This window comes from Parasteatoda tepidariorum, chromosome 7, assembly GCF_043381705.1.
Source record: "Parasteatoda tepidariorum isolate YZ-2023 chromosome 7, CAS_Ptep_4.0, whole genome shotgun sequence".
Taxonomy (NCBI): Eukaryota; Metazoa; Arthropoda; class Arachnida; order Araneae; family Theridiidae; genus Parasteatoda; species Parasteatoda tepidariorum.
In genome coordinates this window covers 48,394,790-48,422,456 of record NC_092210.1, presented here as the reverse complement: position 1 = coordinate 48,422,456, position 27,667 = coordinate 48,394,790, and the positions used below count along the sequence as shown (strand labels likewise).

At 27.7% G+C, this 27,667-nt stretch overlaps 2 protein-coding genes across 6 annotated transcripts in view; one reads left to right on the top strand and one right to left on the bottom strand.

Annotated features, from left to right (window-relative positions):
• Positions 1–3,886: 3,886 nt before the first annotated feature.
• Positions 3,887–16,943, bottom strand: LOC107437430 (tRNA (cytidine(32)/guanosine(34)-2'-O)-methyltransferase). Its single transcript, XM_016049431.4, has 10 exons — positions 16,481–16,943; positions 14,337–14,406; positions 12,475–12,577; positions 10,663–10,741; positions 9,121–9,173; positions 8,708–8,761; positions 8,486–8,588; positions 6,451–6,534; positions 5,568–5,668; positions 3,887–4,243 (listed from the first exon to the last, which is right to left on the bottom strand). The coding sequence occupies exons 1-10, from the start codon at positions 16,599–16,601 to the stop codon at positions 3,983–3,985; spliced, it is 1,029 nt and encodes a 342-aa protein (XP_015904917.1). The 5' UTR covers positions 16,602–16,943; the 3' UTR covers positions 3,887–3,982.
• A 7,538-nt stretch (positions 16,944–24,481) lies between these two features.
• The window catches only part of LOC107437432 (tRNA pseudouridine(38/39) synthase), a 29,914-nt gene continuing 26,728 nt past the window's right edge, over positions 24,482–27,667 (top strand). Inside the window, exons 1-3 of one of the 5 annotated variants that reach the window (XM_016049435.3) lie at positions 24,482–24,563; positions 25,706–25,769; positions 27,400–27,494. In XM_016049435.3, coding sequence (XP_015904921.1) covers positions 25,713–25,769; positions 27,400–27,494 — 152 coding nt within the window. In that variant the 5' untranslated portion in view covers positions 24,482–24,563; positions 25,706–25,712. Of the gene's footprint in view, positions 24,927–25,705; positions 25,770–27,399; positions 27,495–27,667 lie in introns of all 5 variants that reach the window. The other 4 variants (XM_071183389.1, XM_071183390.1, XM_071183388.1 and 1 more) reach the window with 4 other exon arrangements.

The following is a 27,667-nucleotide window of genomic DNA, read 5'->3' as shown; positions in this document are numbered from 1 at the left end:
CGCACATCAATAGTCGACGAGCCGCAAGTTGCACCCCTAGTATAGTGCCTCATCCTCCAAATAATTTAAAGTTTGGATGTTAGGAACAAAACTGTTTCTATTATTGAGATTGTCAATTATTCTTTTTGAAAATTTTACTTAACACTCAAAACTATTATTTGTTCGGGAGAAAATCATTTTTTTTAACCAAATATTTTTTTTTTAAATATGTTTAAGTATCGAGATAAATTTGCTTTCGTGGAGGACTTTTTGATGGAACCAACCCGTATTTACTTTACATGGAGAGGAAAATCTCCAACGGTTAGCTTGACAGCAAGGTGACTTTGTATTCGAACCCCGGTCACCTCATTGGAAGACAAATGTTCTATCCCCAGTTAAAAAAGAAAAAAAACACTTATTTTATTGTAGGTAATAATTTTTTTAATGCAAAATCATATGAAACTTACGAGTCTAATAGAATATTTTAATGGAAAAGAATATTAACAAAACTGTACTAAGTAACAATAAAGTTAGCATAACTGTCAGGATATTTGAGATTTGTTTAATTCAATAATTTTAGAATTATAGGAGGTTGTGAGTTTTTTGAATGAAATACAGATAGATTGAATGCCATAAATATTCTTTCAATAACTACTGGTGAGACTTAAAATTTAAAGGAACCCATGGGAAATAAACTTATTTGTACATGGATAGTCAAGCCTTATCTATCACCAATAGTATACTGGAATGATTTCTATTCAGCTTTAGTTTTATGAAGTTTTAAAAATTTTAAATAATAGCGAAAAAAGGAATAAACAACAAACAACCCTTCACCAAAATTTTGAATAAAAATTTGTATAAATTATCTAAGGATAGATTAAACATGTAAACATTTTGAAACAAAAGACAACTTAGGATGGCCGTAAACGCTCGGGGAAAAAAATCGCCTGATATTTGTAACTGATAATTAAAATTTTATCATTAATTTTTCAGTTCCGTCTTATTCTTGTATTGGGCTTTATTAGAAAGAAAAAAGTGGTATATTTAAAATTTGATTTCTTAGGAACTATTGAACCGTTTTCGTCCAAATTTTGCCTTATACTCTAAAATAATGAAAAAATTCGGCTAACTTACAATTCACTATTTTCCGCTTATTATTAAATAAAATAATTAATTATTAAAAATTATTTTTTGCATGGATTTCGAATGAATTTTATAATTATGTGAAATTTTTTTTCAATTCTCTGAAAGAAATTCTCGAGATATGGCGAAATATGCAAAAAGTAAAATTAGCATTACGGGTCTCCACTTGAATTGCTCTCCTGATCAAACTATTGTCGAAAAAAAAGGTATGATTATTCAAAGAAAGTACATTTTCTGTCTGCTTTTGAGCTTGAAATATTGTTTGCTCCAATTAACATATTTGAGTTCACCCCTTTAAACCATTGAGTCCTAATACGTGAAGATCCGATCAAAAGGTATTTAGAGTGTTCGTTTTGTTTTTCGCAATGCACAAAAAATATAAAATAAAAGTTTTTTATATGTCATTAAAGATGAAATAAACAACTTTTTTTTTGTAAAAAAAAAGCATTACAAGAATAAATTAAACATGCATATTACGAGAAAGAATTCAGGCAGATAGCAACAAAAATTTAATCAATTTAAATGCATTAATGAGGCAAGAAAACTTTTAGTCAGAAATCTATTTATTGTCATAAACCGAACCATTACCATCAGAAAATATATTTAAGAATTTGTAACTATGTTTTTTGGAGAGAAAAAAGTGAACTTTTAGGTATCTTAAACCATAATTAAAAACCCCTCCCCAGTATTTTGGGTACTTCAATAAAATGCCCTAAATTTTCTAGATTAAAATTCTCTGTAAAACTAGCATTTTATTTTCCTTTTAAAAACTTATGTTTGTATAATTTGTTTCCAATAACTAATATATTTTTTAATGAATTCCAGTTGGGTATTGGCAAGAAATTAAACTTCACAGCACAAATCACAATCATAGGAAAACCAATACTATAACCCACTTGAGTTCTACATCTGCACTGGAAGGAAGAGAAGCAGGATCATCTATTCCTTTTCTGAGAAAAACAACTATTTTAGCAATAATAATAGCAAGATTTTGCTATTTTTTCATGATGTTTTAAGAGTGTTACATATAACCTATGCTATAAATATTATCAGAGCAGTTTGTTTTTTGAAATGATACATTGCATTAGGTTGTTGTATATGAAATGCCCCTTTCTTGACTGCAAACACAAAAAAAAAATATATAAATTGAAAAAAACATTTAATTTTTCTCTTAAATTAGGAAAAGTCTTCCACTTTATGAAATCCGTGCCTTATTTCAGATTAAAATTTTATTCGGCAGGATACTAAAAAAAAAAAAAAAAAAAAATAGCTTTGTTAGATTTTCTAAATATTGAAATGATAATATATATATGTAGAAATATTTATAAATGTAGAAATATTGAAAATTTTCTACATTTAACAAGATTTCAAATTTAATGAAAAAAATCGAATCTTTTGTTAGGTACAATGTTATGAATACATTAGAGTGTACTCTTTAAAGCTAACCCCTACTTTAATTTCCCTTTTCCTTTCCTATGAATTTAATGATGGAAGTATTTTTGATATGAAATAAATAAAATCAGAAATAATGAAAATGAAGAAATACTGTTTATTATAAATCATTTATAACTAACAAAAATCTTTTACATTATACATTATTACAAAATAGGTTTTGCCACCATGCATAATATGGCCATTCTCATTGTTCTCTACACATGCATGCTAATGTTTAGACACTACAAGTAAGGGGAATTAATAGCTAAATACTGTCAAGTTGATCACCGAACTTATAAGTTACATCTATAATCAAATTCATTCTACTAAAGCAAACAAAACTTTTGTAACCTAATCAGCTGTCTACCTTGTATGTTGACTGCTGAAATATGTCAAATTTGTTTAGAAGTGTTATTGAATGCTATTTTAAACACTTCATAAATTGACCAGAAAGGAAAACTTTTCTAGAAAATTTTCTATCATTTTGTTTTGCATTCAAGTTTTACTAAATAAGTGAAATAATATTGAAAACTGACGTAGACCCTTTTCGAGTTGACCATATGGGAAACTATTTAGTTTTTTTTATTAATAAGTAGGTTTGTACTAAATAAAATTAAATTAAAATTTGAATTTTCTAATTGAACTTTGATTTTATTTATAATAAATAACTGGCATAAATATATAAGATATTTATGTCTGCTTTTTTAAAACTAATTAGTTTAATATAAAATGTAACAAATCGTTATTCATCATATAATTAATGTTATTTTTTTAAGATGTATGGGGTCTTTACCCCAGATATAAATAAAATTTTTAAGTCATGTTAAAAAAATTTTGAGCATATTTACCATTATTTTGATTGATAATGTATAAGAAATGTATAAACAACATTATATGCAGTATTTTTAAAGAATAATTTTTAAAAACGAAACAAGTGACTTATGCAAATGGACAATATCACATAACAAATTTTGATTTATTAGTTTGTTCTTTAAAAAAAGAATAATACATACAAAAATGCTTGAAAAACAGAATCAAATGGTATGTCCATTTTCTTAAACAGATACGTACATTTTCGTAAACACGCATTCGCATTCATATTTTTGTAAATATGTATTTAGAACTGTGCCCTTTAATGTTAACATGTATCTTGAGATGTATCAAAATTAAAACACTCTGATGTATAATAATGATGTATGTATTAATTATTTTGAACCCCACTGCCAAGTTTGCCCCATGACTGAAGTATCACCCAGTATAAATCATTGTCAATGAGACAGCAGTCTCTGTAAGTTTATGTTATGTATATAAATAGAAAAACACCCACACATAAAAAACATGATAGTTTATTTATTTGTATAAAAAGTTTGATAAAATAACACATTATAGTACAAAATGACAAACGAATAAAAACAAGACTTTTCTTTTAAGGATTTTCAGGATTAGTGAGAGTTAATGTTTCAAGATTCAAATTGTTTTGTGCAGTTACAGTTTCTGCACTTAACGTTTGTTCAGAATCTATGTTCATTGCAGAACTACCACATTCTTTGGAAGTTGATGGTGCAAACATCTGAGTTTGTGGTTGAGCTAATTTATTTTCCCGTTTTAATTGTACAGCTTCTTTATAAGGAGGATCAATTGGAACTTGAGTTGGTTGACGATATTCATAAACGTGATCTTCATTTAACTAGAAATAATTACATTAAAAAAATCTGTGTCAAATTCGGGCAAATCCACTAGCATACACTTTTTAAAAAGCAAACAGATATTTAAATTTATGATTTAGTTTTTTTAAAAATATGCTTAAATAGATAAGATAGTTATATACATGTTAAGGGAAATGGCAAGATGTTGGCAACATGGTTAACAATGCACACCAGCTGCCAACATGGATAAGAAAAAATCTAGTAAATTTTACGAAATAACATAAATTTCATGATAATTGTTGCATAATGTACTAAATATTTTACACATAGGGAATTTTAGGGATTTTTATTGTCATCAAAATAGAAAAACTGCAATATTTTCCAGTCATGATTGACATTAAACATACTTGAAATGTTATGTATTATGTTTACTCATAATTGTGAATATTAATAGGCATTTAATTCTTCAAAGATAGTTAAAAGATTTTTTAAAATTAATTTTAAAAGAGAATTCTAAATAAAAATAAACTAAACATTTCAAAAAAAAAAAGTTTTGAACTGATTTCTATAAATGAGGTTGGCTTCATTATGTATAAGTAATAATTATTTAAATATTCAAGCAAGCAAACAATAATCTGTACAAAAATTCTATTTCAATAGGGATTTTTTTTAGAAAATTTATTAAATTTTAGGGAATTTTCTAAAATATACAAAAATTAGGAGAATTTTTATTAAACCAGTAGACTAGGAGAAACTGACAAAATCCAGTAGTCTACTGGAAAATCCAATAGAGTTGGCAGCTATGTGGCATCCCTTCCCATATGAGCTGGTAATCATCTATCTGAAGCTGAGTGAGCCACTGAAAATAGAATCCTAGTCCACAGTGATAGCTTAAGTGCCTTAACCACAGTGTCATCTCTGCTATATATATATATATATGTAATGTTAAAAGAATTATATACATTAAATTTAATTCATAAATAAAGCTTATATCTGATGCGCAATTAGTTAAAACCTTTCCCATGAAGAAGTAATAATGTTGACAGAATTATCTCAGAAAATGTGATGACGTGTCTTTAGTAGCTTTAAAAATCGATCAGTTCTATGTTATTAAGACCCATTATTTAAATACATAGTCCAGAAAGATATAAAAACTCTCTTTCCAAAGATAAACTAGCTCTTCTCTACCTACCCACCAGAATGTAATGTTCTCATTATTGGGCCTCCAGCTTTCACTTAAATAAAATTTTACTTTTCCCCACGTTCTGGTACTTATTTTCAATGGAATTACAATGTTAATGCTTTCAAAGCATAACACACACACACATATACACACACATTATTATATATACATAAATAACCAACCTGCAAAGAGTAAGTTTTATCAGAATCATAAGCACTCAAATCTCCACATGCTACGAAAGGAACAATGAAGCGATTAACACCAGTTAGTTGTGTGAAATCATCTAAAAAGTTATTACAAATCAGAGTGCTAGACATAAACATACATATAATAAAATACATCAAAATAGATAGTTGAAATTCACTGTTGTCCATTGTGAAATAATCTATAAATTTATTTTAAGTTATAGAGTATAGTTTATAACTCTAATGCAACATTAAAACTGAAGTCCTGAGTATCCCTGCAAATAGTAAGAAATTAAGTGGAACTTTATACTTAAGTACAATTTCATCAGAGCCAGCAGAATAATTATAATAGAAGTAGGAGTTACAGACACAGGTAATTAACTCCCACTGTTATTCGTTACATTAAACTAATTACAAATCTATTTCAAATTAATAATTACATTACAGGTGAACAACCTGCAGCTCTCTGACTGTTGATGTGCGGCCTATGGGAGCTTCTAAAGACACTAAAAATTTTTTTGAAAAATAATACATGTAGAAAATTTTAAATTGCTCATTTGAGTAATCACTTTTTGACGCTCTTATTTCGCTCAGATTCATTCTATAGTAAATTTACTTTTTGATTGCTTTTCTCAGTGAAAATATATAAATAAATAAAATTAATAAATAAATCAATAAAATAAATATAATTCTGAAGAACAAAATATAAAAAATATATATAAAATTAGAAATAATTCATAAACACAATGTTCATATTAAGTTATCTAATTTTTTACAGAAAAGGTGAAGGGAAAATTTTTTCCCCCAGAATTAAATGATCTTTAGAAATTACATAATTCATAAAAATATAAATAATAACTGAATCTTTTTATTTAGTTACCATATTGCAAATCTAATAAAGGATTCATCATATTTGGAACGTATCCATCAGGAGGATTGTAGCCTTGGCACACAGCAAATGCTTCTGAAATAAGTAATAAAATTTTTTTTTAAGACTCATATTGAGTAATTCTAAAGCACTTTAGACACTCCAATCTTTAGGTAGAAAATAACTTGAGTAAATACACCAGAGTGGGTAAAAAATATTGACATATGGGTATTTGCTTAAATAACTTAAATCAAAAAGTTTTTTGTAATGTTTAAATTAAATAAAAATATAATTTTATTATTAAAATAATAAAATATTAAATTTCATGACAATCAAAATGATTTCTTTTTCTAATATTTGGCTTAATATAGAGGTTAAAGCTATTTATCAATAATTAGAATTACAATAACACAGAAATATATATAATTAGTGCTAGTTAGTTAATTCTATATAGGTATATAATAATAATAAAATTATGCTTGAATTTACTAATTAAATAAAAAAAGAAACACTTAGATAAAGTTGGTAATAACAATTATTAAATTAAATTGATTATTTGGAATCAATGAGTTAGCTTTAAAAAATAAGAATTAGCCCTTAATACCCTTTTATCATTCTGCATTTGTACCACTAGAAAATTTTGCTTACAACATTTCAAATTACTTTCCCACTAAAGAGAGAAGATGAAGTTTCAAAATAACTTGTTAGAAGGGAAAAATCAATGAAATTCCGTTATTATTGTTGATTAGTTTCAAAGAACAAATATTCATAACTATTAAAAAACTTATTTTAAACAGATTATTACTAAGAGTTTCCAAAATCGTAACTTTTATTACTAAATCATAAGACCATAATCTTGATAATGAAAGCTTAATAATTGCGGTAAAATCATGATATTTGGCACATCTGTTAACATAGCAACTAATTATTCAGTTAGTAATTATTTCAAGCTGTCAAGCTTGATGACAGCAAACAGATAGTTTTAAACTTTAAAATATAAGTCATCTAGTAGCTAGCTCATGGGATTCATTGATATTTGCAAGTTCAATTGTAGCTATCATGTTGAACTAACATTGCTTAATGTGAAGAAAAAAAAAATTTATATCCCGATTAAATTTTGATCTAATACTCAGATTTTTTGAACTTTACCTAAAATTTGCCAATTAATTAGAGAAGATGATATTTTAGGTCATAAAATCAGATACAAAAATGTAGTTTTTTGGAGCAACCTACTCCTTTTGAGGTTGATTCTTGATCCTAAAAACATAGTTCAAATAGTTAAAAAAGGAGAACAATCAAGACTTTGGAATCCTTAAAGTTAATATATTTTGCTACATCTATAACTTTATAAATAACTTGTAAATAAAATTCCATCATTAAATTTCCTTTTCCTTATTACCAATAAAATTTCCATAAATAAGTAAAGTAATTTTAGATAATTATTTATTACTTTTTATTATTATATATTTTATTAATCAAAAAATTTTAAATAGTAAGGTACACAAGTTATTACATTATATTTAAAGTATATAAATTTAAATGGCAAAATACAAAACTTGAAAGAGATCAGAAATCCAAATTTAAGAGAAAGTATATTTTTGCACCTAGTTTCTTAATTTAAAATATTGTATGCCATTAATTAATTAGCATATTTAAGGTTAGGCCCTCGAACAATGAAGATTGACTCTAAACACATGCAAATCCAGTCATTAGATTAAAAGTTAGAGATAGTTCACTTTTCTACTTCGTGTACTGTAATTTAAAAGTGTATAATTAAACTTTCAAACAGAGCTTAAAAATCTATTTAATATACTATCTGTGCACAATTTTCAAAAATATCAAGTGTTACTTTTATAATTTGAAACACTACATTAATATGCCTTTATTTTCGAGAAATTTATTACTATGGCAAATCACATATAATTTTGAATACACTAGCCTTATATATTATACCATATATGTCTACTCCATAAGTTGAGATCAAATTAAAAGATACAAATATATATATATATANATATATAAATAAAAACATTTGCTATAAGTATACCTATGCTAGAATTTCTGCTACTGCGAGGTTTAGCAATAGTAACATTGTTGAAAAATATTTTCAACTGAGCAAATAACAAGGTCACGTCTTTGCCTCTAAATATCTGTGAAAGAAAAATCAATTAGAAAAAACTGAACTATAATTTAACACAAATATTTCGAAGTTTTGAAACATAAGTTAAAATATAACATAAAAAGTTAAAAAATAACTATTGAATTGTACCTTTGCCACAAAAGTTCCACCTTTTTTCAAAAGATGTGTAGTAATGTTTAAAGCCTAGAACAAAAATACAAAAATTAAAAAAAAAAAAAAAACTAGATTTAATCTTAAATTAAATAATTTTTAGTTAATGAAACGAAGAACCCTGTAAAATGGAAAAGGATGTGAGATAGAACTGAAATAGGAAAATATTTCAACTAGCATAAAACATTGTTACGAAGAGGGATATAACGACTTATCACTTTTAACATGTTTACAAGTGCAGGCCAATATCTACACTTGATAAATGCATAATATATTAATCTTAAATGCATACACATTATTTTAAAGAAGTAATATAAGAATAAATAAAATTATACAAATATGCAATAAATAAAAATATATAATTTACCGAAATAATTATTTAAAAAACTTACAGCCAATAAAAGTTGTGCTTGAATATATTCATCAAGATCATGCAAGCCCGTAACTTAAAAAGAAAGCACAGATAAGTATATTTTAATTTAAACACAATATATATTTTTGCATTAAAAAATATATAATCAGGTAAAGAATATGAAAATACATATTCAGTACTAATTTTGAAACGAATAAGTTAGTCAAACAAAATTTATCAATTAAATATTTGGTGAGTAGACATTTTTTTTTCTAGTTAGAATCATTGATTGAATATTTAACTTTAAACATTATTCAACTTCAGCATAAGTTTTCAATCTTTTTACACTAAATACTTGTTTATTAGAACAAAATGTCTAAAAAAAGAAAAAAAAACATACTAATTAATTATACGGCATTAAATTTTTTATGCATACATTTTATTTTCATAATTTTACAGTAGTTAAAAAATTAACACCTTTAATTGTTTGCATGAAAAAAGAGGGTCTTTCTTAAGACAATCTGGGAAGGTTATCAAAATGCATATTTCTAAGCAAAGCTCTCTTTCCTTAGCACATGCAGTTCTTGGCAGTTGAGCCTTAACAAATTATTCCCTGAATTCAGGATAAATAAGAAAACAGTTTAATTTAAAAAACGATATAAAAATATAATTTGCAATAGTTACAAACAAATTCCAAGATCTTTTTCTTATTTACAGTATATCCCTTTGAATATGTCACCTTTTCAAACCACTGAAATTTTAACAAAATCAGGAGATAGACTTATACACTGGTAATAAAGTCGGACATTCATTGATCATGGAATATCACTGCATTATAAACAATGAATTTACCATTTACCAATTACTGCACCAATTTACCATTTTCAAAAACTATTTTAATATGTTACACATAATTAATTTCGTCATTTGCTCGCATCGTGTTCTCTATATAAAGGATTTTATAAAAACAATTACATACAGAAAAAAAAATTAAGAAAAGTTAAATAAATTTATTTAGGAGTATTTAAAAAAACATAGCACAATGAAACTTTTAACACAAACCATGAAGCAAAAAATTTAAAAATCACAGAAATTAACTCTGTCAGATTCAATAACATTAGCATTGTCTTCATGTCGATCACACTCTACAATGGATTCCATTCCATTTCATCCTCAACTTCTGAGTCCCACAAAAAATTGCCTTTCTATCCAAAGAATTCCAAAATTCCACAATTTTTATAAGATATTACAATAACATTTGAATCCCCATTTTAGCATACGTGTAGTACAATTTCACACGCTGTCTATAAGGGTAAATGACGGGAGGTTATTTTAAGACAACTTTATTATATCTAGAGAGAACAATATAAAATAATTTTTAAATGAGAAAATTTCAAACGCCTAATTTTTCAGTTTTAGAAATTTGCATATTAGTTCTTTTAAAGGGTTTATTTATACACTAAAGGTATAAAAAATGTGCTAACTAGTAATGAAAAATAATGGGTCGACTTATAAACCGAGATATATGGTTTTTACAAACAATAATAATTTTATAACTGTATAACTGTTGAAATAAATATACCATCTGGAGCTCCATCACATACTACAAGATCAGCATTTTCACCTTTGAAGTAACTAATTATTTCTTCAGCTGTTGACACCTATTGCAAACATATTAGATTTTTTTAAGTGAAATATACTATTTTATATTCTTAATAATTACTAAAAAAACACATAGCATATTACCAGTTTAGATCCTTCCCTAAAGAGTTATTCTTTCAAATAATAAAAAAAAAAGAAAAGAAAAGGGAAAACACTGGTAATAATGATAATTCAAGCTGGTTGCACATTTCTAAAAATGTAATGACTTATTTTTACAGAATTAACACGAAATTTTACACCTAACATTTGGAATAAATGTATTTTAATAAGAGAAGATGTTTCCATAATAAATGAATTTTAATGAAATTAAAATTGAGGTTTTTCTAATTTAAATTGAATTACTTTACTTAAAGTTTGTTTTGTTTAAATTCATATAATGTGACTTATTTAAATTTCTATTTTAAGAAGTATAAAACATCTGACACATTTTAATTCAAAATTAAAGAGAACAGAATGAAAGATAAAGTTCTGAAATTCACAAAAAAGTCATTTAAAATCTTCTCCTGGTAAGCTCTCAAATTTTTAGTCACTTGAGATTTGGAGAAAAAAAATAATTTAACCAAGTATACACAGAAACACAAAATAAAATATGATAAAAAAATTACAATTTCTTTTTAAAATCAATAGCACAACGCTAAGTAGGAAAATATTTTTAACAATTAATTATTGGTAACCACTTTAAAAAATCTGTATAAATTGTAGCATAAAGAAATTAAAATCAATATTTAGATAGATAATGATTAACAAATCACAGTTATTAAATGTAACATAAATTGAATAGCTATAATATAGTGAAGAATATTTATGTATGAAGAGTACCACGTTTTCAGAAAAACCAATTAATAGTTTCAATAAATTTACCCATATTTTTTATAAATGAGATGTAATATTAATAATAATTATATTAGTACATAAAATAAGTATTCTGTATGATTTAATAAAATGTTTCTGATGACAAAAAAGAAACTTGCCTAAAGTTTTTTTCAGATTTTAATAGTTTTTGACACTTTTCAACAGGTTTTTGATGTGTCATGTCAAAAATCCAACATTGTTATGAGGATCCATTTTTACAAACTGATGTATGATCAGAATAAACAAAACTAAAACAAAATCATAAAAGATGTCAATATCAAATTTTTTTTACTAAAAAATAAAATGTTAAAATTTAAAAAAAAAAAGATTTTTAAAATAGGAGAAGTATTATTTATAAATTTATTTTATCCCTTGAAAATAAAGTTACGAATTTTAATAATATATCTTTTTGAAACCTAATTAATGCATCATATAAACATAATGATGTATAGCACAACATGTCAACATTAAAATACTCTTTTATCAATAAAGTAATCCATTGATCACAACTACCCAAAATGATAAAGTATGGAGACTATTCACTCTTCTTTCATTACAAGGGAATACAAGAAGTTTCATACTCGATCTGCAATAACATCAAATGAAACAGTGGGTTGCATAATCTTTTAAAAAATTTTGCTATCATATATTGTCATTGGAAACATTTCGTTATGAAAGCAGAAAAAGGTTTAACATCTATTCACTATATTGGAGTGAATGGTGCAGTAAGAAAATTCTAATTGATTTTAAAACAACATTTTGTCTATAGAATAGCATACAAGACTTAATGTTTTGCTCCTTATAAAAGAAAACTTGTTGTAATGAGAGTCCTAATAAAAAGCATAAATTGTTCAATAAACTCAAAGTTCATAAATATTACCTTTGTTATATCACCTTGTATTTGAATTACACCTGGTAAGGGGGCCATAGCTTGTAAGTCTACAGCAACAATCTTTATATCATCAGGGTCTTCAGCATTGCCTCTAAAACAAGCAAAGAATAATGAATTTTCTGCTGCCATAATTTACAGTAGTTAAAATTTTACAAATGCCTATTTCGGATGAGTATAGACTCCTCTTTCCTTGGGAGCAAAAATAAGTAAATCACAATCAAGCTTATCAAATTATGTTTCCTATCACATTTCATTTTCTTTCAAATTCAACTTTTTTGAAATTTACAAGAAGATTCCTGACAATATAAGATATATATATATATATATATATATATATATATATAGTATATATATAGTTTATATGTTTATACCTTTCCCTTATTGAAGCAAATTGCAATCACTCTCCTCCCAGGTGTTTACATGACATTTTGAATAGCTACATGGTAATAGAGTATGAAGTCTCATTTACAGATTTCTATCCTGCTTACTAGAAGCAACCCTACACTTTTTAATAACACCAAATTTAACAAAACTTTTTGCTTTTTTCTAAAAAAAAATTTACACACGTAATCTGTCAAAAAAAGTTTTAGTAAAAGTTAATGTTTAGTAAGTTTTCTTGCTGTATCTCAGATAGTTAAGCACACTAAAAGAGTTGAGAAGACAAGAAAAAAAACAAAAAAACATTGGTGATAAGACTAAACTATGAATGTTAATGAAGCTGATTATTATTGTCTATGGGCTGTCGTGCCACTGAGTTTAGTTTAGATTATTATTAGTGTTTGAAAAGAACACCTGAGGATGAGATTTGTTTTTCTTTAAAATATAAATATTTTCAATTAAAAATCTACTTAATTCTGCTCCTTTCTTTTCATTAAATGGAATTAATTAAATTTTTGCAATTCTTTTTTTATTATTTTGAATGGTTCCTTTTTTAATGTTATTTTTATCTGATTATCCATACTGCTAATTTTTCATATCATAAGGGGGAAAAAAAGAGAAAAATGTATCTTTATTTACGAAAGAGATATTTCAAATTATTCTCTGCTCACTTTTATTTTTTTAATAAATATATTGTATCATAATAAGCACTAATTACATTTTTAAATGCATGCCTATAAGAAAACACCTTTGCATGAAATTGATTCTTGGAGTCACTCTTGGCTTTGGCTTCGTTTTATCTTCTTAATTTGGCGAAAAGAAGAGCTATAACTCTTACTTTGTCTTCCAACACAGACTTTGTTAACAATTTTCTTACTTTAAGTAATAATTTTATAAAACTAATTCATTTTTTGAGTTACATTAATAGATTCATTTCTAATTGTCGGAAAGAGGAATGGATGTTTGGTCCCATCGCTAGAGAGGAACTTCAGCATGCAAAGATTTCTCTAGTAAAGTTAGTACAGGTAATTGTATTTAGGAAGGAGATAAATGCATTAAAAGTTAAAACAAAGCCGAACCCGAGAGTGGCGCCAACATTGATGTTAATTGCTAATTATCACTATTATCTATTAAGTATATTTTTAATTATTGTATAACACATGCTGCTTGATGTTTAATTTATTGATATATTGCTGCTTGATTTATTATCTGGAAAAATCTATTTTTCAGACTTGCCAAAGTCCCAATGATTCTGGATATAGGATTTTTCAGTGCATCATTTTAAATCATTACTAAATACAAATCATTAAATTATTTATAATTGACAAGCAAAAAGATATACAATAGGCTAATTATAAACTATATGCTTAAAGTATTGATGAAATAATAATCATGCTTAAGTATAATGAATTAAATAGAATCATACCTGAAAACAGGATAATAATTACATAAATGTATGAAGTTATGCATACCTTAGCTTTCGAGACAAAACTTGACTCCAACTTCCAGGAGCAGCACACAAGTCAACAACTTTTTTCACATCTAAAATCAAAAATAAAAATAGTTTACGTATTACTTTAGCAAACACAATATTCTCATTTAATATAGCATTTCCAGCATAATAAAAAAAATTATTTCTTTATCACTCAGTCAAAGTACAGTTGACAAACAATAAATTTTTGGCAAAAAAAGAAATTTTTCTTCTTCAAAATTTTAAATTTAGAATTGTTAGAAAAGGCAATATTTTTAAATAAAAAGCAATGTTGTGATTTCCATCAAGAATGAAAAAATGTTAACATATCATGAGACAATCTGTTAAACAAAGTGGCAAAGTGGTTAAACTTAAAAAGTCATTAAATTTTAAAGTACACCTCATTTTGAAGGAGATGCAAGAAACTTATTTAGGCCAGCTCCTAAGAAGTAGATTACAGAAATAATTAGGGGAAGGCTGGATATTATTTTCAGCTAAAAACATTATGGTTTAGCATCAATATGAATACCTGAAACCTGCCCCTTCTCAGAGGTGAGCTTCAGCCAAAATTTTGATTATATCAATGGAGAAAATATAAACAATACTATCTAGACAAGTAAGGTATTATTTCCATTGTATAATCAGAGAGATTACCGTATTGTGATTTGTGATAGAATAAACGCCATGTCCTAGCAACTTCCGGACAGTGGCCTGCGAGAAACTAAACAAAAATATCACAGAAAGGGGCCAACTCAAAGGGTATAACTCGCAGCTGCCCACAGACAAACATCTACATGTTTTGTTTTATTAAAAGAATTTTTCCATTTGAAATCAATCTGGAGTCATGGCAGATCATGATAAGTAAATCTCCCCGTATATTCTTATACTAACACCAAAACTAAGTTGATTAGATAATAGTTAAAAAGTTATAAGGAATTCAGAAACAACAGATTGTAAAAAAAGTACAGCTGTTAATTAGACCTGTTTACTTGCAAATCATACCATAACTTTCAAAAAATTTTTTAGTTTCCCTTAATTATTTATATATCAAGCTTATCTTGTAACAGTAAGGTGTAGATCCATTCACAGCAGATATAGAAGCAATGAATATTACATACAAAATGTACAAAAAATATTTTGGGCAAAGATGAGTTGGATGTAATATTTCTCATGCTGTATAAATTTGAATTTAACCCTGAAATAACTAAGTAAAGTGTTTAATTAGCTAAAGATAATAAAAAAAAATTAATTAGATTAATAAATTGTATTAATATTATATATAAAAATTATATTTTGAAAAAAACATGTGAATGACCATATTACTCCATAAGTGGCCAGGAATTACCCCATCCCTGGGTATCCTGGTCACTAATTAACTATTTTTCAAATTACTCAGGAGTGATTGTGAGCCCAAGTCAAAATTCCGGAAAATTTCTTAAGTTAAAAAAAAAAAAAACGCAGTTTAAATGGAAAAAATTTTAAACAAGTTTTTTTTTCTTTTTCTCAATCTTTCTTAGTTTACTTAAAATATATTTAAAATTTTACACATACTTATACCATTTACACATACCTATGATAACCTGGAGAAGTAATTGAAATTTACAAATATGAGTTTCTTTCCTGAGTTTATGATTATAAAAACTATATACTGATAAAAAATTCATATTAATCTTGAATATAAAGCTTATGAAGTATCTGGCTCTCCCTTACAAACAAACAAAATAAACTGTGTTTTTAAGTTCCACCTTTCAAAATTTGATTTCCAGAAACTTTTGTGATCAATGATTTTTTGAAACGTCTGGACCTTCAATCACCGGATCACGGTTAGCGAAAAATTCGGAAATCCGGATTTTTTCCGGAGCACAATCGAAAATAAATATTCTGTAATAATTGAATATTGATGCTTTTTGACCAGGAATTATCCCAGGTGACTCTATTCATTACTATATTAACAGCTATCACCGCAATTAATTAAGCTTCATTGGCATAAATAATAGAAATTGATATATACAGGCACATTTAAAATAAAATAAGAAATACATGACTTTTAGTACATAATAATGAAAAAAATTATTTGTCAGGACTTCTCTGAAATTTAAATTTTATTCAATAGTGTTTATTTTATAAGAAATTTTAAAGAGAAACCTTTGAATAAACCAAATTCTTCATTAATTTGCAACAATTTGAATGCACTTCTTGCACGCCAACCTTCTTCTTTTGCAAGGCGGTAATACACATCTCGTTTATCTTTGGAGGAGCGACCCATTGATATAATTCTTCAGTAATTTAAAATTTTGCGAAATACATACAAGTCCGAAGTAAACAGCGAGCCCAAAATGCAATTGTAAATGTAAACAAAAGGTAAGTGGTTGCGCGTGCACTGTAATCAACTTTTTCGCTGTTTTCAATAGTTACCATTGAATTATAGTGCTAAGTTTAAAACTTAACGAACGCAACATTATTTTTCAGTGTTTTCGTTCTCATATTTTGAACACAATTCATTTACAAATTGCCAGATTTTATGAACAAAACATAGCATTCATGAAAATGGTGAGAAAAAAAATGAATATTAAAAACATGCATAAAAAATAACTACAATTTTCAATTTAATTTTCGTAATCAGTTCTTATAATTCTTGAGTCAAAATTATAGAACAATTTCGTTATTTAAGAATTCTGCTCATCACGGAAGTATGAAGAAGTGAAGTAATGATGATTCTGAAAAATAACCGTTTTTAATTTGAAGAACTTTGGAATTAGGTTTGTTTTACTGTAATTTGTTTCTGGTAAATAACTAGAGGATTATAAATATCTTTTTGTTTTTAAAATGGCTTGTGCTTCTGACAAAAGTACTGAAGTTATTACTCCTGAACATGCCGTCCTTATACCGCCTGTTCCTTCAGCTACTTCAATTTTAGCTTATGTCGAAGCCGTAGCAACTGTCATTGGATCTACTCACATTCATAGTGTGTATGAAGATCAAGACTGCATAAAAGTTTATCTAAACGACAAGAAATTTGTTGATTTTCTTGTTAATACTGGAATATCTGTTTTAGGACGTCGAGTGAATGTAGATTATGCCATCCCTCGCGCCGATAAAGTTACGTTGAAAAATGTAGACCCCATTATTCCTGATAATATATTAATGAGATTTTTGTGCTTCTATGGCACTCCTGTTTCCTCATTGATTCATGAAAAAATTGCTTCTAACTTAGAGTATTCTCATATCGAATGTGGCACCAGAAAAATATACATGAACTTGTTTAGTGACAAGAAACCCCCATCAAAAGTGAGTATTCAATATCAAGATGTTTGCTATCGTTTTGAAATGTCCGTAGAGAGATATGACAAACGAATTATGGAAATAGATTCCAGCACTACTGAAGATGCTAATGAAGAAGAGACTGCAGATGAGGCTCAAGAAATTGAGTCTGTTGTCAGTTTGAAGCCTAATGTTGAAGAGTTAGCAACAAATGGGACTAAAAAAAAGTCACCCTTTCGCAACCCTACTCCTGCCCAAGCTGCATATCGAGGGAGAGGTAATAAACGTAAAAATCTGGAAAATTCTGTGACCTATGCTGCGAGAAGAATAAAAAGTAGAGCTGCCAAAGGTTGGTACAAAGCAAAAGATGCATCTTCAACCCGTGGGCTCGGCAAAAAAATTTCTCGGGGTGGTGGGCGAGGTAGAGGTGGTAATACTAGGGGCCGTGGACGTGGTTCAAGAGCTGGTAATACCAGTACGCCTATATCTGATATTAACATGGAAGTGTTAAATGGTGATAATGCAGAGAATGAAACTGCGTTGATAAATCAGGCATCCCCAGTACAAAGTACTCCACCCACTGTGAAACGTACTACCCGCAATATAAGCCAATTTCCATTGAGCACTGATGAACTTAAAAAGTTGACATTTCAAGCACGGTGTAATCGTGCTCCGATACATCTTGCCAGAGAATTCTTGGCCAGAAAAAATGCTCCTAATGCTATTGAGGAATTATTGTCCCAATTAATGGAATATCACGATGCTGTTAAAGTTCAGTCTCTCCGACTGAGAATCCGTCGATTAGTCTCCACTCTTCGAAGTACAATGCATGATCCGCCAGCTAATTCTTAAGAATAAAGTACAATGAACATTCTTGATAATAAAAACCTTTTGAAAGATTGGTTTTATATTTATGAATTTTTTTTTTCATTCTTTAAATTTGTTCTATGTGGATATTCATGCGATTTTTTATAATATGGTAATGCACATTTAACTGTATGAAAAAAAAAAAAACTTATTGATTGTAATTTAAAAATATCTATCGCTTAGTTAAATTGTGACAGCTTAACAAGTTAGCTTTTAGCTAATTTATGTACATAACTAAATGATTAATATTCTCCCATTTGAACTACCAGATAAATCTATATTGTTATGATTTTAGTAAAGATGTAGGATATATAATAGATACTGGCCTTAGATACTGTTTCTAAAAGGCTTATACTGAAACAATATATTCTGAACTTTCATAAATTGTCATTTGGCTTCAGGTGAAATAGGTTAAGAATTTTCATAATGGGTAGAGATATTGCTTGTTCTGTTTCAATGATTGCTATTATTATTTTTAACTATATCACAATGTGTGATTTGAGCAGCCTGTTTCTTCACCTATTTGTCTCTTGAATTGAAACCTTGTGCAATTTTTTCCTGTTTTTGCTTGTAAGGCTGTTGATTTTGTAATATTTGCATTAATATTTTATCTATTGTAATGTAAAGAATAGTATTTTTCAAAAATACTTTTATTTGTTTACAGAAAATCAAAAGTTTGTTTATTATTGACTGCTTCAGTGGTGTAGTAGTTATATGCAAATTTTGAAATGCATTTACTTTTGTTAAAATATGTTCATAAAATAAGCAATTCTAAAAAACATTAAAGTAGCTTTAAACTAGCAGAAGTAACTTTAATTTTGATTAATTTGTTAAGCACCAGTTGTATTTTGCAGTTCATCTATATTGTAAATTTTGATTTTTTAAGTTTGTTCATTTTATTCCACTCTGAAATTGGCCTACACCACTGGATAGCTGCACAATATGATGATCTACTTTTTTCTGTAGTGAACTTAAGATAAATGATTTATACATTATGATCATTGTTGAAAGTTTTAAATGTTTCTAGAGTAGTTTCATATTTTCAAGTTTAAAAATAAAAGCATTTAAATTTTTGTGTGTGATTGTTTGTCTACTGATAGATCATGTATAAACTAAATAGTTTTTTATTATTTCCATAGTCAATTTCATCTTATTAACTGGTAAAACTGGTGGTAGCTAATTACTTATGTATTATCCTGCTGCCCAGTTTTTCCCCAATGGTTCAAGTTTAAATCTCACATTTTTGTATTTCATTTTTTGCAATAAGTTGTGTCTGTATTTTGTCTATTTTTGTATCATGTACTATATTATAGAGTTCTCCCTAAGAATGAAAAAAGGTAGTGAGCTTTTTCTGGGAAAAGGGCACTTTGAAGCTTTTACTCACTTAACACCTTTAAAATTTATCATTAACGTGTGTAATAGTATAACTGAATTTGATTCTGACAATTTCCAAAAAAAAAGTAATTTAAAAAAGTAATTGTAAAATTTAAAATCACTTAATATATACCTCTCAAAGAAAAGAAATTTATTAAAATTTTACCAGTTGAGAATAATCCTGACAAAATATATTTGTTATAGTAATCAGAATTAAACCTATAAACATAGATAATTTTACCAATGTGCAATTATTATTTAAACAGTGAATTAGTGTTTTTGGAATATGAATAAAAAGGCAGTGTTTTTAAGGGATGATTGCTTATTTGTACAAACAGAGCGTGTCAAAGAGCAGGCAGGGCAGATTGCTTTTCTAAAAGTGCTTAGGGAGAAAACTGTCTTATAATAAATTTGAAAAATACCAAAATTGCTCTTGTGCAATGTTGGCGAAACTGGTCGACGAGATACCTTGTTTACAATATGTTTATGATTTAGATTTCCTTAGCATTTAAAATTATTTAATTTTAATGGCAAAATAAAATTTGTTGTATAGTTTAGAATAAAGAAAACATATAAGATTGGTGCAATGTAGTATTCATAATTTTAACATTAACTTTATATATTGATTAATAAAAAATTAGGCTAATTTTTCAAAGAAAAATTTTATTCATATTCTTTCTACTTGTCCTACTTAAGAAATGTGATAATCTTGAAGCTGTAGCTTCTACGGTCCAATATTTTCTCTTGAATATACCAATGTCAAGTCAATAATGTTTAGAAAGTTTTATAAGTAGAGAAGGTTGATTTAATTAATTATTTAGTTAATATAACTATAAAATTTTTGGTTTTACTGATAGGGTCATTGTTTTATTTTATTTTTAGAAGGAAGCAATATAAAGATTATTTTTAATAGTACTATAGTTTAAAAAAATTTGTCTTTCTAAACAGATTTAAAAACGTTAGTAAATAATGGCTTTTAATATTTTTTCTTGCCTCTCCCTAATTATTTTTTTTTTTTTTTTTCAAGCTAATGTTCTTAGATTTGGTGCCTTTTAAAGTTATCTCTATTGCATAAAGTGAAATCAAACATGAAAACGAACTTGCATATAAATACAAATTACTTTTTATAAATGTGTTTATTGTGAACATGATACAAATGTAAGCTTAAAACTATTTTATCAAACTTTTAAAATGTTATAAAGCTGTTTTGCCATTTAGCTTTTAAAAAAAATTTATTCTTGCAAACATCCATAGATATCTTGTTATTGCAAAATTTTCATTCTCATATTGCATATCATAAATCAAAAGATTTGTCATGATGAAATATGTGTGACAATTTTGTAATATTTGTCTAGTTATTCATTGCATTACATATTAGTGTTGTCTTGTTAAATCTGTTTTGTATGTTTACTATATTTCAGATTTTGCTTCATTCCTATTGTTTCATGTGTGCACTTCTTTAGAATACATGGGGTTTTTGTCTATTATAATTATAAAATTATTTGTTTCACTTTTTTGTAAGATATTTTGTTTAAAGTAACATATTTATGTTAACATTCAAGTTGTAATATTATCAGTAGCTTTGTTTCGAACGAAAGTGCCTTTTGTATTTTTTTGTGTGTGGAATAAATATATGATCTGTTTTAGGTTTTTGTTGTTATTTGTAACTTAATTTAAAATTAAATCATCAAATTTCTTTAGATGTTCTATAGAAAGTTGTTTTGAAGGTCTTGAAGAAAAATTTATTTTAGTATTTCAGTTTTGAATACCATAGACTTTGATCTTGTTACATTGAAGTGTAATTCAAATTGAATTACTAAAAAATTAAATTAATTTAAATCAATGTTAATTTCTAAATTATCTTTGCACTAACAGCTCATCTCTGAAAGCTCTAGCTACCATTCTCTGCAAATTGTTATTCATTAATTCATTAGAGCCTGTTTTCTATGGGGATACTCTCATAACGTGCAAAAATTCACCGATGCTGATTCGAAGATGTGAACAAGAACTTGATTGAAGAGTTTTTCAATGGTAAACATATATAACCAATGAAGTTTTCATTAGAATTTCGGAATTCACATTAGCAAATTTTCGTATGTACGCAGTGAGAACTCTCCTCCAGGCCGTCATTTGTATGTGATTTTTTGCAAGCACCGAAGATGATCCCTGGGATCGACGTTTTCTGAAGATTTTTGGCAGTTTCGTTATAAATCGAGACAGACTCTGTCCATTTTGTAAAAGCGGCTAAGTAAAATTAAAGACATAAACATGATGTAAAGACTTAATATTCTGTTTGCTTTCTAAGGATTAATAAAAACTTTTATTTTAGCTATCAATATTTTGGGGTTGCCATCCCAAAGTAAGAACTGATTGCTGATGCTTGATTTTGTTGAAAAGGAGAGGAAATCCTTCATCAAGGTTGATATGCTACTTTAAAAATCGGGATAAGTCAAAGAATTTGGAAAATGTCCAAAAAATCAGAGGAAGTTTAACATTTGAGCCCAAATATGGAAAAGTCTGGGATTAGGTTTAGTGAGGTCCATGCGTGACCATCTTTGCACCAACATTTCCCGTAAACACATTTTCTATGCAGGAGTTTTGTTTTCGTCCATTTGTCATTTAGTCAAATTTCAGAGAACTAGCATGAATTATTAGTATGAATTAAGAAATTTATTGGGATAAATAGTGTTTTATAATCTCTTACAAATCATTAGGATTGTGCAGCTCTAGTGCGACGTAAAGTAACAACAACAACAAATCATTAGTTTTTTTTAAATTGTAAATTACTCTAATTTACAATATTATTATAAAAATTAATATAAAAGTTTTTTATTGTGAAATTCTTTAATTATCACCAAGACTTGATAAATGATTTAAATTAAACTTGTTAAGAACTCTGGGGTTCTGTTCCACATGGAGTCCCGCAGTGGACTGATCGTTAAGACACGGTTCCCAGCCGATCACCGAAGTCAAGCATCACTGGCTGCGGTCAGTGTGCGGGTGGGTGACCACTTGGATCAGTCTGCGTATGGACCGAGGGTGTGCGGTATTGGTCCTCGTTAAGCTGTGCTACCGTAAAGTACTCGACTTCGCGTGCAGGTCGTTGGGCTACCGAAGCGGAGGTGCCATCCCCTCTGCAGAGGATCAAAATTGTGATGGCATGTCTTCGGATCATCCTCAGGGATGTTTCCCAGACCGTCCCCAATAGCCCATTGCGCAGCTCTAGTGCGACATAAATGAACTACCACCACTGTTCCACATGGAAATTAGAAAGCAATACTATTATAATATCTTGGGTTTGATCCACAATCCAGGTTTTAATTTTAGGCCCCATTTTTTCGGAAAGAGGAAATTTTCTTCATAAAGAACATTAAGTTTTTTTGTAAACTCATGTGTTCACGGGTCACTTTTTTGTGTCCTTCTTACGGTTTTTCACATTAATTTCTACATATTTAATACGTTACAATATGCGAGTTTTGAATTTGAGCCGTCTCTTTCTTTTATAATGTATGAAGTTTGTTCCGTGATAAAAATTTCCATGTTACTTGATGTCATAAGATTCAGAAAATTATGGAATATTAAGTTTAAATAGACTAAATTTAATATAGCGATTTCGCATGCATTAGGTTTTAACTCTAATAAAAAGATAAGATACATATTTCTTTCCTGCTTATTTACAAATATTTCTCGATGTGTTTTGGATGTTCCTTCTCGAAAAAGAAGCGATTTAATTTTTAGCTTGTATAAGAAAGAATATCAAAAATATTTTTATTTTTTATATTTAATAAGCCTTAATAAAACTTGCTACACTGAAGAAATCTCCAGAGCAACTGATGATCCTGTTGCTCTAGTCTAACAACGCGCGAAATGACTATCATTCAAAAGATAGAAGAGCAGGTGCACAAATGTTTTCAGTTCAAAAATGTTGTATTAATTTATTGCATTAGATAAAATTAGGCATAATTTTATTACATTTAGATTATTTGTAGTTTGAAGGCATTTCTAGCTTCATATATTATTTCACCGGAAATAATTAAAAAGGTAAAAAAAAGTCCTAAGCAGTGAGGATGTAGAAAGAAAAGGAACGATAAGGTGATATGTATTGTTATTTCAGTATTAATTTTATTTGTCCCGCAGTGGACTGATCGTTAAGACACGGTTCCCAGCAGATCACCGAAGTCAAGCATCACTGGCTACGGTCAGTGTGCGGGTGGGTGACCACTTTGATCAGTCTGTGTAGGGACCGAGGGTGTGCGGTATTGGTCCTCGTTAAACTGTGCTACCGTAAAGTGCTCGACTTCGCGCGCAGGTCGTCGGGCTACCGAAGCGGGGGTGCCATCCCTTCCGCAGAGGATCAAAATTGTGATGGCATGTCTTCGGATCATCCTCCGGGATGTTTCCCAGACCGTCGCCAATAGCCCATTGTGCAGCTTTAGTGCGACGTAAAGTAACAACAACAACAACAACATTAATTTTATTTATGTTGTTCAGTCCCTTGTTTCGCTTTTTTAATCGAAAAGGGCTGAAAGTAATAAATAGTATAGAGGTACCCAAATTGTTGAAGAGGAAACAAAAGAAGTTAAAGCATTTATTTTGCATTCTGCCGTCAGATGTCAGAGTTAACCTTGTTAAAATTTATATTACTAAAAAAGCTAAAAGCTAAGTGCATGAATCAAGTATAAGGAAAGAAAATAATATGCTATACCAATTTTAACATTTTTAAAAGGTTTTGTTATATTTTTTCTAAATTTTTATGAACTAAGTTATTTAGTTTGTGTAGTTGTATTTAAATCTTTGAATATTTGATTTAAACTATGTTTTAACACATTTTCATTAATTAAGAATTCTGTATTGACACAGCGAATTGTATGTCATTTCTTAACGATTGCTGTTTATTGCTGTTTGCTGATAAATTGCTACATTGCAATTTATAAGCATTCATTCTGTAAAAAATTATTTTTTGACTTTGAATGTGAATACTACCAAATTATTATGAGGAAAAATTTGGTTGGTTTTCTTGTATATAGCAAAAATAGAAACTAAACAAGTAGCTTATGTAATTTAACTTGAATTTGTCTGAAGCTGATGGGTAAAGTGGAGCTTCATTTGCTATAAAAACTTCCATATCTCTTCAAAATTAAAAAAATTGTTAGGGAATATTTCTGTATCGTGATCTGTCGCTCCAACTACAATAGCTAAAGTGCCAAATTGAACTTGCAATTTCTTTTATTTTTAAAAAAGTGTTTTACCAGATTGTGTTTACGAAAAATACCCTTGAAATTGATCTCCTTTAGGGATGTTTGTATGTTATTTTGGGGTTATTTTAGTTTCTCGTGGGGCCGTTGCTTGGCTTAGCCATCATGCTACTGTAGATCACGATACAGAAATCTTCCCAAATATTAAATTAATAACATAAATTAACATTACTTATAATTATGAAAATGATAATAAGTTAGAAACAAAACATTAATAAATTTGACTAATATTTTCTTAATTAGATTAAAAATTGGTTAAATATGTGAAAATTCATGCGTGCCTTACATGCATAAAGTTATAAAATTAAATACAAAAATAAAATAGCTTGTCTGAGGGTAGCTACCAGTTATACCCTTTGAGTTAATCACCTTCTGTGATTTTTTTAGTTTCGTGCAGGCAGCTCCCTGGGAGTTGCCAATACTTGCCTATTATTCTGCTGTTAAGCACGACAAGGAAATCTTCCTTTTACTGTTGAAATAAGGGCAATAGTAACTTTAGGAGAGAAAATTATTGGAAATAAATTTTTTGTAATATAGCATGGGTAAACATTTTTATTATATTACCAAAATTTTGTTACTTTTAACCATTTACTTTGAATGTTGTGTATTTTAGGTTTAAAATGAACACTGAAATTGAAAATGAATCTCTCGATGATTTACAGAATCTTTCAAGAGAAGTATGCCAAATCATTTATCTTTCACACATTATTATTATTGCCATTTCCCATATATTATAATTGTAATTTTTCAGACATTTTCTTTTATTCTTTTGATTATATAATATATGATTATTCAAGCTTTTTGAAGTATAATGAGTTTTTTCATTATTATTTTAGAAATAATCAGAATTAAATTTCTACTCCAGTTTCAATTTAAAATGTTATTTCGAATTTTATTATAGTGTAGTATAATAATGTATTATAATTATTAAATTCTTAAAGTTCAGAAGAATTGACTTATTTTTTCTAATGACAAGAGTTCCTTGAGTTCAAATTTCTTCAGATAAGGCAAGAATAAGTTCCAAAACCCTGAGATGCCCTGTTTACTTTTTTGTGTGTGCTTCTTCTCTCATTAGGTTATTAATTATTCAATATTTTTACCTCCGAGTTGGGTGTAATATTGTCACCCTAACTTAAACTCCTCATTCAGTTGAACTCTATTGATTAAAGTAAAGTGGTTTTTGAAGTCCTCTATTATTTGTGAATAAGCATCATTAACTCACTAGTTTCTATTAAAATACACATAAACAATTTATTCTGATGATTATACAAATAAAGGTTTTTTTAGCTTGGTTTTTACCTTGTGTCTTTCAAACTTACTTTCCTTGATAGAGATAATTTACAAACAAGTTGAAAATTGGAGCATGAATATAAATTTTTTTATAAAGTTGTATTTTTATTGTTGCATGTTGCAGTAACAATGTGTACATAACATTTGTCTAAAAATAATTTACACAGCCGCTACAGTTTCTGTTATTTTACTATTTTTCAACATTTTGCTCTTTTTATGCTTTTTTTCTTTATTGGTTTAATGCTTACATGCAAAATGCTTCGTTTGATATTACTGAAATTTCTTTATTATGAAATAAGTAAGTTTCTCTCTCTCTTTATATATAGAAATATATTGAAGAATTGTATGAAAGAATTGTATGTTTCAATTTGCAAACAGGGTACCTCTTGCTAGTATGAATTTCGATTGCAGTTTTTTGAATTTTTTTATTTGGAGTGAAAATTACTTCTATAACAGAAATAATTTTAAATTCCTGTAAGAACTCAGAACAGAATATCAGTTAGTGTCTGTTTGTAAAGTTGGTAACATAAGTTATTTTAATTTAAAGTAAAAGAAAATCAGCATGACGTTTGGCAGTTAGGTAAAAAGGTTTAACTAAGGTTAACTTTAGGTCAGTTAAATAACCTTTTAACTCATTTGTTCCTTGAGAAAATTTTTCGAAAATTTTCCTGCGAGGCACTATATCTCCATTGCCTAACTTGTGAGAAAATTTCTATGTGGGAAAGTTTTTCTTTATAAATTAAGCAAGGGATAAGTATTAATAAAAATAATGTTATTTACATATACAATATTTTTTTTTTGTAAAATTAGGAATTGATATTATTAGTGAAGAAGTTAAGAAAAAATAATTCTGGAGAAAGTACCTCAATTTTTGAAAATTTGTTCAAAAAAGTACAGTAGCACCATTGGCTTATTTGTGGGAAAACTGATTTTCTGTGTGGATAAGTTTTTTCTTTACAAACTAAATGAGTGATAATAAAAATAAATTTTCTAAACTTTTATTTTTTTTATAATTAGGAATTGATATTATTAGTGAAAAAGTTAAGAAAAAATAATTCTGGAAAAAGTACCCCATCAGAGAAGAATTCTAAAACAAGCTTTAATTTTAATAAGTAAGTACAAAGTTTTTTGGTTTAATTTTTTTTAAAAATTTATGAATGACTGGGCATGTTATCCTGTGCATTTTCATAAAATATATGAAATCAAGCAATTTTTTATGTTTTGGAAGTGATTGATCTAGTTAACCCATTTTAGGCCAAGTATAAAAATTTTATAAAATGTGATG